We start from the raw sequence: 12,552 nt of genomic DNA, 5'->3' as shown, positions 1-12,552 counted from the left end.
GTCAAAATGGCTGTTTTGATTCTCTGATTCCAGGTTGCCATGTTGAAGAACACACGGCATGAAAACCTGTTATTATTTATGGGTGCTTGTATGAAACCTCCACACCTGGCCATAGTCACCAGGTAAACATTGCTCCCTACTTATCACACTGCTGTTTTGTTGTATAGAGAGACTGGTGTGACCTTGCTGTTCTACTTCTTTTCTAGTTACTGCAGTGGACAGACATTATATACATATGTCCGTACCAATGCCCGCGAAAAATTCAATATGAACAAAACTATTATGATAGCTCAGCAGATTGCACAGGTAAGTGTCTTGTCAGATTCAGTAATTAATGGGTACAAGAAAAAGTATTTTGCATGTTTAAAAAAAGCATATATGATTATTTATTTAACTACTTGAATGACATAATAGACTATGGTTTCTATCAAATGGCCTGTTCTGTTGAATGCTCTAATACATATGTCTTTACTGATTTTTGTATTCGACCACTTAGTTGACTTGCCGTCTTCGTCATTTACAGGGTATGGGTTATTTACATGCAAGAGGAATCATCCATAAAGACTTGAAAACAAAGAACATTTTTCTAGAAAATGGCAAAGTTGTAATCACAGACTTCGGACTATTTAGTGTGACCAAAATCTGCCATGGAAATAGGTATTCACATGAGTGATGACATAGCAAATTATTCAAATAAATGTACATATTTTCAGAGACTAAAACACTATCTTTGCCTTGCATTGTCTTGGGCCTGGTTCATTTAGGAAATTCTCTATTCTATTACCTTATTTTTCACAGGAAGGGTGACTGGTTGCACATCTCTCCGGGCTGGCTGTGTTACCTGTCCCCTGAGGTCATTAGGTGTCTACACTCTGGGAGATCAAAAGTAGACCTGCCGTTTTCTGAAAAGTCTGATGTTTACGCATTTGGGTAATTATGTACAAAATGTTGAAGTCTTTCAGATGTTTGTGTTGAATTTAATCATCAGCAGAATTTCAACATGAATTTGTGATTTGTATGTGACTGATAGAGTCTAATCTACTGTAATTGGTTTTATTTTGTACAGAACAATTTGGTATGAGTTGCTAGTTGGTGACTGGCCCTTCAGAAACCAACCACCAGAGTGCATCATTTGGCAGGTTGGGAGGGGGATCAAGCAATCTCTGGGGAGCGTCATGGCTTCAAAGGAGGTCAAGGTGAGTTTATATGTTGGTCAGCTTGTCCTGTATATTTGCTGCTCATTTTGTACTTTAGTTTGTACAAATTGTCTTGTTTAGCTTTGTCAAATGTTGATATATAATGCATTCATCCATGTATAACATTACTTGTATTTGATTACACTTTATATTTTTGCTACACAGTTTAAAAGCTATGTAATCACGCAATTTTGAAAAATCATTATGTACTTCACAAATGTTCGCAATATTTGTTTTAGTGCTTGCTAGTACATGTACAATTATTTTTGCATAAGATGGCATTAAATGTGACCCTTTCAAAAATTCACAAAAAATAAGATTCTTAAAAACTTAATGAATATCAACATTCTTGCAGATAATTAATGATGTTAAATACATGGATGTAAAATCAAACTTCCAAGAAATTGAATTTTTTAAGATTAATATCAGGATTTCAAGTGTCATCTCATTTGAAATATGTTTATTGTGTCAAAAATGTAATTGCCCTCTGAACAAGCCATATGCTATTGATATTGTCTTTTCTAGCTCAATTTGAATTCCCAAGTAAAACCATCTTTGGAAGCTAAGGGTTTCTGATCTGCACAGCTACTCACAATCCCTTGGCATATTGTGCTATTAAAAGTCAGGATTTTTTCCTTGAATTTTGATTGGGATTTACTAAACTGTTCAACCAATCAAATCTTCATGATACCATGCAATGATGCAATAACAAGTACACCTGATTGTGCATCAGCAGAGGCTTGCACTCATATATTAAAGATTTACTGCTCCCAGTCTCACACCTTTCAAATGAATTTGATCTATCTATATGTAACGTTTCACATAATTCTTATTTACTGAGTACACTGGGCATTAACGTTCTCTCAACTTGTCACCATCAATGTCTAAGGAAGCTGCCATTGTTGCACCAGTGATGTTAAAGTACGGCATCTTTCACCATTTGGCTGATTTATAAATAGGCTGAGTGATCCCGTGACAAAAAAAAATCAGGACTTTTGATAGCACGATATGCAAAGGCTTTGTGAGCAGCTGTGTGGATCATAAACCCTTGGCTAGTGAAGATGATGAAAACTAAACTGTTTGTAAAATGGATACACATTTTAAAAAATAGCTACAATTGCTGTAGTGAGTCAACAATTAGTCTTCATAGGCAACAATAGAAAATCTCTAAATTCTTACCAATATTTGAGTTAAAGACACTTTAGATTTAAAAATCCTGATATTAGTCAATGAAGTTATTTGACTAACTGGCCATAAACATTTTGGTGCATGACTTGACTTTACTTGTGTGATTTCACATATGCAGTGTGAAAAATCTGTCTTAAGGTATATACCATACACACACACTTACATATGTACATGTATTTCAGTATAGAATCAATTTAATCGTGTATTTCAGTATAGAATCAATTTAATACTGGTACACTTTTTTTAAATCTGAAAACAAGTACATGGCATAGGAAGGAAATAATATTACCAGTACATGCAATTTACAGTGTGCAATCTTCATTATTCATGTATATGCAAATTCTTAATAAACATTTTTCTTCATTTCCGATACATGTGTATTGGAGATACATGTGTATTGGAAGGGTTGTAATATAACAAAGATTGGTACATTACACGTTAAAGATGTATTTTTACATTCTATTTAAAAGCCATTTAATATAACAAAGACATAAACAAAAAATTGTGTCACCTGTGTGTTTCAACAAAATAAGTGGTCAATGTTTATTCACTATGGAACCGTTTTAAAAAGGCCTTGGACTTTCAGTAGAACATAACTGTCTATTTCTTGTGTCAAAACAAGTTAGACAAGCAAAATATACACCGATGCATGCATAGTTTTAGCTCAAAAGCCAAACAAATCTTGTTGATTTCAAAGAGTCATGGCTGAGTGGCCAGCAATGAAATATACATGCAGGCATACTCACATTTCCGTTTGACACAAATATCCAAAGTCCAAGCTCTTGTTAAAATGGTTTTAACTTTTTATTTTTTTTATCATTCAATCTAATTTGCCATGCAATAAATACATAGGAGTTAGGAGCAGCAACTGGATTTCTTTATTTGTTTAGCTGTGAAATGTAAACAAGGTAATTTTGTGTATGAGGATAAGCAGTCACTGATTTGTTGAACTACAGGGGGACAGGTGACATGGTTGATTAAAAATAGCATGGGGACCAAGCCATCTCCAACTGACAGCTTTCTCCTTTACAGGATTTATTCGGCATTTGCTGGTCGTTCAATCACTCGGATAGACCCGAGTTTAATCAGTTGATTGAACACATTCGCAAACTTTCCACTAGGATACCGCCCAAGTCAATTAATTTTAGGCGCTCTTCTGATCCAGTGGTTCTCGGGGCCAGATCACTAGGGTAGGGACTAATAACTTGTCTTGTAACCATCCCTCCGAACGCATGCTGCATGCCCCTTCTCAGAATCTCCAATAAAACTGAGTGAATTGTATTACACATTCTGTAGACAATATGGGAACCTAGGAGAGTTTCCTAGATTATATATCACTTGATTTGCTGCACATACCATCAGCCTTATATCCTCATGGCCACAGCTTCAGTTCTGTGCTGCTGTTGTTGTTTGTGGTGTGTTCACTGATTGATTGATGCTGATTTAATTATGCATGACTTTTTGCATACGTTTAGCACTGTTGTGTTGTCCATTAGATTTATTTTTTAATTCTGTCATACTTTTCTATTTTCTATTGTTGGGGTTTATTTCATGACAATTTAATGTACCAGTAGTACAGGTTAAATACATGAGTAAGATGTAGATCATTCATCATGAATGGTTTGAACTATTTACTTTATCATGTTTATTAAACTTCATGTTGAATCACTTTGTAATGATAAATCTTATTTAGGCAAAAAACCTGCAAGAGAATTAGCAAGAGAATTGTCATTAATCTAACAGTGTGCTAAAAAAAAAGATGGTTCTAAAATAAACCTACTTGTGATGCTTTAAACTTTATTGCTCAAGTCCTAACTGATCACTAGCAGTAGTTTGGGTTGTGGGTCCAAGTTAAAGAACAGAAGGACTAATATATAGCCATGTTTATTTGTTTTGATTTTTTAGTTTAAGGTGGCCCTACACAAAAAAAGAGAAGACATGGCTAATAAAAGTGAATTTTTGAGTCTGCATAAAATGTACCCATCTGTACAGTATTATACTCTTTCTTATTGTAACACAAACCAAAGGGCAAAACTGACGTAAATGTAGGCTATAAAGTCGATCTCTCTGACATGATTAGATCAATATTAAACTATACCTAGAAAATTCTGTCCCTCTTACTTCTGCGTTTGACTATATTATCTCGTGTATCCCACGGACATCATTGATGTAAAAGTGTTTCTTATTTTTATCATTACTGATAACTTGTTAAAGGTGAGTGGTGTATAGCTTTGAGATTTAAAATTTGTCTTTTTTTATACTCTTTGGCAATATTGCAATTGCTTGTATATTAAAAAAAGTCAATTGTGTGGACACGTTTTGATAGATTGATGAGTTAATTTGGTATATTTACTGATTATAAAGCTTTATTTTAAGAGTTATCTTCCACGTTTTCAGCCAGTGTTTCTTCTTTTAACAGGATGTTTTAATGGACTGCTGGTCCTACCAGCCCGATGATCGACCACAATTCAGAGCACTTCTAAAGTTGGTGGAGAAGCTACCGAAGAAACGATTGGTCAGAAGCCCCTCCCATCCTGTCCACTTATCTCGCAGCGTGGATTCCGTGTTCACGGCCTGATCACTCATCCGGAATCATGTCACTGCTCATGTGGAACCATGTCTTTCTTGTTAGAATGGCTGTGAGAATTGATTACTAAATACAGTGTTGTAGTGGTTAAATAAAAATCATGTCCAGAAAGAACAAAAGTGGAACCAAGATAGTGACTTGGACATTAAAGGGAGAAAAATTCACATACTGAAAAGGAATTCCTAGATTTTGAAACCATCTGCATACACAGGTTCACACGAGACTGTCACAGAACAGGTTTGTTATCCTGAGATGCATGTATTCCGTCTGAGGAAGCCGAGGAACATGTGGAATAGGCACAATTATTGTCACAGAGTGAGACTCCGAAGTGCTTTTATTTTGTGTACGTTCAATGATTGTTATTTATTTAATATTCAAATCAAGCTTTTCACCCTCATCCTTCTCCATTCCAAATCTGTGTGTTTAAAAGAGTGTGTGGAAAATGTGGATTGCTGGGTGTTTGATGCTCAAAGTGTTTGAAACTATTTTAGTACTTCCCTTCTCGTAATAATTAAATAGAAAAAAAAATTTTTCTTTTGTTTATGACTATAAAGGGTTTTTTGGTTTTAATGTCAGTATTTTATTGAATTCTGTATGTTAAATATCTGACAAACCTCCTCCCCCCTTCCCTTAGATTTAATCATTCAGTTACATCAAGGGCAGTATGTTGAAAATGTTTAAAGGAGCGAATGTAAGTGCTTTATAAGACATTCCTGAGTTTCATATGACACGGCCTTCCAAAGAAAGTGTCTACAAAACATTCAAAACCTTATGCAAAATGTGATATATATACATGTTTATATATATTTCACGCCATGACCATTTAATAGCATTTTTTAGAATGTTTGGAGCTGTAGAGTACATTTTATTTAGTAGCTGGTGTGTTTTTGTCATTTTAATGTAATTTAACATTGCATTCTTTTTATTTTCGCTGAGGTCAGTAGTATTTAGAGATGAATATAAAAAATTAACACAATTGTCCAGATGGACAGAGCATAATGACTGTGTTACTATTTATTCTTAGACAGTTTATTATTTGTACATATCATTTTAATCATCTCATCATGTATGTTGTCCTCTGTTTTATTTTTGTGATTTTTTTTACAAGTACAATTGTACAAACTAGAATCAATAAGCCAGTATTTTGAAAACTTTTGTTTAATGACAGAATTTCAAACAAACCAGTTTATTAGGCAAAGTGTGCATAAAAAATGCGAATTCAGGTGCAGTTTAGATCAATTTGCTTGTTAAACACGGTGCATGTTTTACAATGTATACAATAGCCTATCAAAGTTCAAGTTTTATTCTGCTTAGATGTCCAGCATCCAAACTATTCATGTACCTATGAGTGCAATTCATTTTATCTGTCCTCCTTGAATTATGTAAACATCAGCCATTGCGTTATTATTAAGGTTAGCACTAATGTAATTAACTTTTATTCAATTTTACATTGATTTATTCCTGAAATGTATTTTTTTTTAATTTTGTTGATACACAGGTGAAATTACATGTGTATTTGATATGTCCTTTACAAAATACACACATTCAAGTTAAACTTTGCTTTTGTGTAATGCAAGCCACATACTTACCTTAAATACTGATTCCTGTGAACAAGTGGACCTAGGCGCAAAATTTTTACTTATGTGCCGTGTGTTTAAAATTATGCAGAAAATGAGATAGTTTGTAGAATACATACATGGGTCACTTAATGACTGGTTTTTGTGAGACAGCAATGCAATGCTTCTTTCCTGATAGACCTTATTTATGTGTGTCGTGATTCATCAACATTGTTCCCATCATGCAATACCAGACTTGTCAGAGTATGAATGAAAATTTACCTCCATGTTGTGGTATGCGTGTGTGTGTGAGAGAGAGATTTTAATTATAGCTGCTTTTTCTCTGGACAGATAAAAAAAATATAAGAGTGATGTGTAGTCTAAAGCTGTGATAAAATCATATTAGAAGTCTGAATGAGTATAACTGTATATGGAATAAATGGTCAGTCATACCTCATCTTTTTCAAAAAATTTTAAAAGGTAACTCTTTAAATGGCAACCATTTAAATCAAAAAATTTCATGGGATTTACAGATTCTAAAACTGATTCTTTGGCATAGTTAGATGATTTTTGTCATTGTTTTTGGATAACACGGGGCATTACTTTAACCCAAATCCTAAAAATTTTGTCAGTGTAGTAGTTTGGAACACCTTTGATTCTAAGCCCTAAATGTAGTGTGTCAAGTATTAATTACGTGTTTGGTGTGAGATTATGTGGTGTGTCATATTGTGAGAGAAATCCGAGGTGATAAAATAAATATACAGCTTTAAAACAAAAGAAATCTTTTAACTTTTAGACTAAGTATCTCTCTGACTCTAGAATATTTTTCACAAAAAATGATTTTTTGCAAGTTTATTGCTTCAGAATAATACCTACCACAGTACAGAACAAGAATATATAATATCCTACTATGTTATTTCAATGAATGTTTATTCCCTGTTGGTCAGCATAATCCCACAATTCTAATGAGTATGCTTATGAGCCAATTTTTATCAGACCTGGCATTATGTTTATCTGGGTATGCATAGACTCTTTCCATCTTAAAACTGAAGGTTCTGTTAATAAACAATTAAAAACTAAATTGCCGGACAGATTTCAGATAATTTCTAAAAATAACTAAGAGTTCCACTTACCCCAGTTATTGTTTAAAATTTCATTTTGTTTTAGACGAAGAGCATTAGTTTAAAATTCACCCTCAAATATCAATATTTTAAAAATATTTAAAAATTATGTTTTTATTACTTGTGATTCTTTGTTGATAAATTATGAAAATCTTTTAGAAAAGTAAATACAATGTATGCTGTTCTTGTATATGACTTCAGCATTTTTAAAATACTGCGACAAGAAAAACTCGAGTCAGGTACCTAAATTTAGGCCTAACACACATATGATAGAACTGTATATTGCCACTATTGTGTTGGAATTTATAAAGATCCTTAATTTAATCTGCATTAGTATCAGTACTTCTCTTTGTATGATAATTACATTGCATCCTTCACACAAAGACAAGACTCCATGCAGGGAAATATCTATTCGAAACATAGAGATATAGCCATGAAAGTGGGGGGATTCTCAGACATATAGAAAATATTATCTCAAAACATTTTGCTATTGTGAGAACATGACTGTAAGGTGTGTTTTTTTTTCTATATTGACCATTGTTGATTCTCTTTATTTCTATGTGCAATATGCCATGTGTATATAAAGTGATGAAAATTAAAAAAAAAAATCTGTTTGACATTTATTTGTTGTTACATGTACATAAATGTACAGGAATTGACATGATCATTTCTCCTTAGCTAAAGGCACCATGCCAGCCTTAACTAAATCACAACAATGTAATGCATGTATTCCAATTTTACAGGATTTTTATGTTGCAGAGTTTAAGACTGATGGATCACAACTAAGCACTATAATGACTTCTGACATCTCATACGTCTTTTTTGTCGAGTGTCCCAGCACTGTCCCACTCGGCCCTCCACTCATCTGGGCCCAGAAGGAGGGGCTCACAGAGCCAGCCCTTTTCAGTTAGGCCCCGCTGGAATTTCTCCAAATGTACAGCTGCATAGTTATAAGATGCAGCAGTGGCACTAAGGGTATCACCTTCACTCAGAGCTGACCTTATATTCCCAAGATCTTCTGATTTCGTCTAGAAAAGAATAGCAGTGAACTAAATATTTTTCACATTCCTCCATTTGAAGGAAAGATTTTGTGGGAAAGATAAAATCACACCTTGCAGGGTGATAGAACATAGCAACGGACAGCTTTAATACATGCACATGTTTTGCCAAATTGTACAGACTGCTGGAAATTTATAAGCCTACTCAGTTTGTTTTTTTCTGGTTTTTAAGCATTCGAATAAGTTAATTTGACAATGTAAGTGTAATAAACCTATTTTGTTTCATTGTAAACAATTCTGCACCCACAAAAAAAATCTGTTCCATAAACGATATTCAATAATTACATAGGTGGCGCATCTTATACATGTACTTGCAAATCTGATTCAAATCTGTTGCAATTTGGATTAATTTGCTTCTTTTTTCAATGGATTATATTGGGATAAAAAAGTAAAATCAAACAAAAGAAAGTCTTGAAGCAACAGTAATTGTTGGTTGTTATACCGTAGGTTTGTACATATTATCATAGACATAGTCTATGACCTCTGCTTGGAAACAGCTCGTTAAATGATCCATGGTAGTGCTGAGGGGGGATAGGATTATGGAGACACTGCCTAAAATGTAAAATACATGTTAAACTGGTGGACAACACAGACGAACATACTAATGAACACGAAGAAGATTATTTTAAATGTAAAATTATTTAAATTGGCAGAAGACATGCACTGGACAATATATACCGGTAAACAACAGCTGTATATATATAGATCATAGAAGTTACGTTCACCTACTTTGGAAATATTTTAAAATGAAACAAACCTGTTTGTAGATTTATATCTAGTAAATAGTTACTATCTTTATATAGTGCAATTGATTCTTCTAAAACACTGGCTCTGAAATGCAGAAAATATTGCCAAGATCAAAAAGTAAAAGAACAACTAAAAATTAAGTTTTTACAGAAATACAGGTACTGAACATTCTATCCATGAATTTCTGACATCTATGATCATTGATGCATAGACTTAGAGTTGTATTTCCCTTTCATAATTAGTTGTCTCAAGAGATCAGGAAATAACTTATACATATAAAACACCATATTCTGCTCTTGGTGTTCTTTTAACTCCTGTGACATATCTCTATAATATTCAAAGCTATTCCAAAAGAACAGGACTGAACTTATGAACTGAAAAATACACCTGTACATGTACCTCTTTGTCAAGGTTCCCAAAATAAACAATATATTCCTGTTTATTTTGTTTAAATTGTATATAAAATTCCTTGAAAGAACTGTTGCAGTGTGCAGGGATTCCAAGTAATTGATGTATGTACATGTACATTAACTTACCTAGAGAACACTTTGCCTATAGAGGTTCCTAAATGAACATTAAGTTTTCTCCTTGTTTCTGAAAGAAATTTATAAAAAGGTCAAAGATACATCATTGAGCATCACCACAACCCCACCCCATCACCACAACCCCACCCCATCCCGATACATACTGCACTTACACCACAACCCCACCCCATCTCGATTCATACCGCACTTACTCCACAACCCCACCCCATCCCGATTCATACTGCACTTACTCCACAACCCCACCCCATCCCGATTCATACTGCACTTACTCCACAACCCCACCCCATCCCGATTCATACTGCACTTACTCCACAACCCCACCCCATCCCGATTCATACTGCACTTACTCCACAACCCCACCCCATCCCGATTCATACTGCACTTACTCCACAAAACAGGTTCCTTATAGTTGACTTCCTGAAGGGAGAGCACTTCCCCTGTCTGGAGGTAATGGTGGACCAGGATGTGGAGCCTGGCCTGATTAAGGGTCTCCATGACGACACTGGTCACGGCAGAGTAGTTGGCAAACAGGTGCAGCAGTGTGAAGAGTAAAAACAAACTCCAGATCAGCCTAAAGGAAACAATCATTTTACCAATACTTGAATAAACTAGGCACTTTTTATCAAATCCATTCATTATTCCTGCAAATTTGGGAATAAACTCTATATAGATCTGACAGTTACAGAAAACGTCACTGTCTATCAAGTTCAATGTAAAGTAGATGTTGTTTGTTCCCAATTTGAAGCAACAAAGACTCACGTACACATCTTTTCCTGTTACAAGAGGAACCAATGTTAAGCTACAGACCAGAGCAGCCAGATTCACTAAGGTTTCCTAGATTAAAGAACCATTTACTAGTTCATATAACAATCTGTGAGTTATAATACAGAGGCATCGTGATTTACAGATTATACCAATGAAATAACGTACCTGGCTACCATCTTTAGCTGACACGTCGGCCATGTTATTCCTGCGAGCCTGGTGCTGTGTTAGTGCTGCTCTTGTTGCACCCCCTGCAACACCCACAATGGACTGTAAATATGGTCAACCACACATCAATCAAAGCAGAGAAATCATCCCAGAAAATTTGAAATGGTTTGTGCAGAACCTCTTATAATACTTGATCATAAAAAGTTAAAATGAAAATTGTATTATACTGTACTTTACAAACTCCTGCCGTGCAGACAATAGGGGTGAAATAGGCTTTGAAATATGGTGCTAAAATCTCCATGAAAATGGCCATATCATTCAGAATATCTGCAAATAATCTAAAAATAAATCAATATTAAGATTTGTTCTAAAAGATAGAGTAATGAATACTATGTATCAAGTATTTTATTTTTACAATCTTAAAAGCTTAAAAAAAAAATATTAAATGTATAATACCTCCATCTTTTGGCATCACAGTCCAAATTGGTTCTAAGGAAAAGCAGTGTAACCATTAAACACTAAGCAGGCACATTATTTAAGATTAAAATCCATTCAGTTATGAAAGAGAAAACCTTTCATTTAAATTGTACTAAACTAATTGTTTAGTCAGTAAAAACTATTAAATCTTTAGATATAAATATTATATACCGGTATATGATAAAAGCATAAACTGATGTTAAATCAGACAGGAGTTAGCCCTTACCCTTGTATCCAAGCGAACAATATTCTACCTATCATCCCAGTCCCATCTGCAAAAATGAATTATGAATCCACCTTTCAGGATAATATATTCAATGACAAAACCAGTGATATTTAACAGTCATTAACAGAGAGAAAGAGAGAGAGAACCTTTTAAGATCCATGTCAATGTTGCAGCCATGACAGTGGCACTCTCATCTCCAACACCGACTCCCTTCAGCAAGGCCTGGGCTGCCAGTGTGCCAGTTATACTGCTGGCAAAAGCCTTAGTAAAGAAATATCTTAAAATAGCACATTGATTATTTTTCCTGACTATTGCTACGATAAAAATGCTGGTAGGCATTATTATTTAATATTCAGTGTACCTGGATGGTATCCCATATTTGATACTGGAGATAATCAGAACTAACACTCTCTGGGTATCCTTGTGGTAAAAAGACTACCTATAGTGAAAAAAAACCTCAAACATCATTTCATTTTTCAAACATTGATATAGTGTAAAATGTACATTTTAAGTTCATGTTGTTGTCTTGTTTACATCTGTAATCTGCCTAATGAATTTATATGCAAGTTCCAGTAATTTTTCACCTTCATTAACTTGTGTTTAAGTCAAATAAGACATTTGCATTTGTTCACTGCATTGATGCGCAAGAACCCCCCCCCCCCCCCCCAATCTTACTACAACTCATAAGTCGAGGAAATTCAAACTACCGTAAAGAACTGAGAGAGTGAGGTCCACTTCGGAGAAAGATCAACTGTCTTCAATTTGTCTTTTTCTGTCTTCACATATTTCTTAAGGACGTTAGTAGAACCATAAACTTCCTTGCAGACCATTGCATACAAGCTGACATAACCTTTATTCTTCGCTTTTTAAAAAGTTTACCCTCTTCCAGTTTCTTTGCCACGTTTGTTTACTGAAACAGAC

At 34.5% G+C, this 12,552-nt stretch overlaps 2 protein-coding genes across 7 annotated transcripts in view; one reads left to right on the top strand and one right to left on the bottom strand.

The window, feature by feature from the left end:
• LOC128186803 (kinase suppressor of Ras 1-like) overlaps nt 1-8,260 on the top strand; it is a 24,402-nt gene extending 16,142 nt beyond the window's left edge. For 3 of the 6 annotated variants that reach the window (XM_052856706.1, XM_052856703.1, XM_052856704.1), the window contains 7 exons: nt 34-122; nt 207-306; nt 524-657; nt 799-930; nt 1,067-1,196; nt 3,417-3,574; nt 4,804-4,944. In XM_052856706.1, the coding sequence (XP_052712666.1) occupies nt 34-122; nt 207-306; nt 524-657; nt 799-930; nt 1,067-1,196; nt 3,417-3,574; nt 4,804-4,813 (753 nt within the window). In that variant the 3' untranslated portion in view covers nt 4,814-4,944. Of the gene's footprint in view, nt 1-33; nt 123-206; nt 307-523; nt 658-798; nt 931-1,066; nt 1,197-3,416; nt 3,575-4,803 lie in introns of all 6 variants that reach the window. The other 3 variants (XM_052856707.1, XM_052856705.1, XM_052856708.1) reach the window with 1 other exon arrangement.
• Nucleotides 8,256-12,552, bottom strand: LOC128186804 (RUS family member 1-like). The gene is made up of 13 exons (XM_052856709.1): nt 12,339-12,552; nt 11,993-12,070; nt 11,778-11,892; nt 11,632-11,677; nt 11,385-11,417; nt 11,161-11,266; nt 10,929-11,030; nt 10,762-10,832; nt 10,385-10,569; nt 9,990-10,047; nt 9,464-9,537; nt 9,149-9,258; nt 8,256-8,676 (listed from the first exon to the last, which is right to left on the bottom strand). Exons 1-13 carry the CDS (start codon nt 12,459-12,461, stop codon nt 8,458-8,460), a joined length of 1,320 nt encoding a protein of 439 aa, XP_052712669.1. The 5' UTR covers nt 12,462-12,552; the 3' UTR covers nt 8,256-8,457.

This window comes from Crassostrea angulata, chromosome 6 (assembly GCF_025612915.1).
Source record: "Crassostrea angulata isolate pt1a10 chromosome 6, ASM2561291v2, whole genome shotgun sequence".
Taxonomy (NCBI): Eukaryota; Metazoa; Mollusca; class Bivalvia; order Ostreida; family Ostreidae; genus Magallana; species Magallana angulata.
The sequence above is the reverse complement of the archived record's forward strand: the minus strand, read 5'-3'. Positions and strand labels throughout refer to the sequence as shown.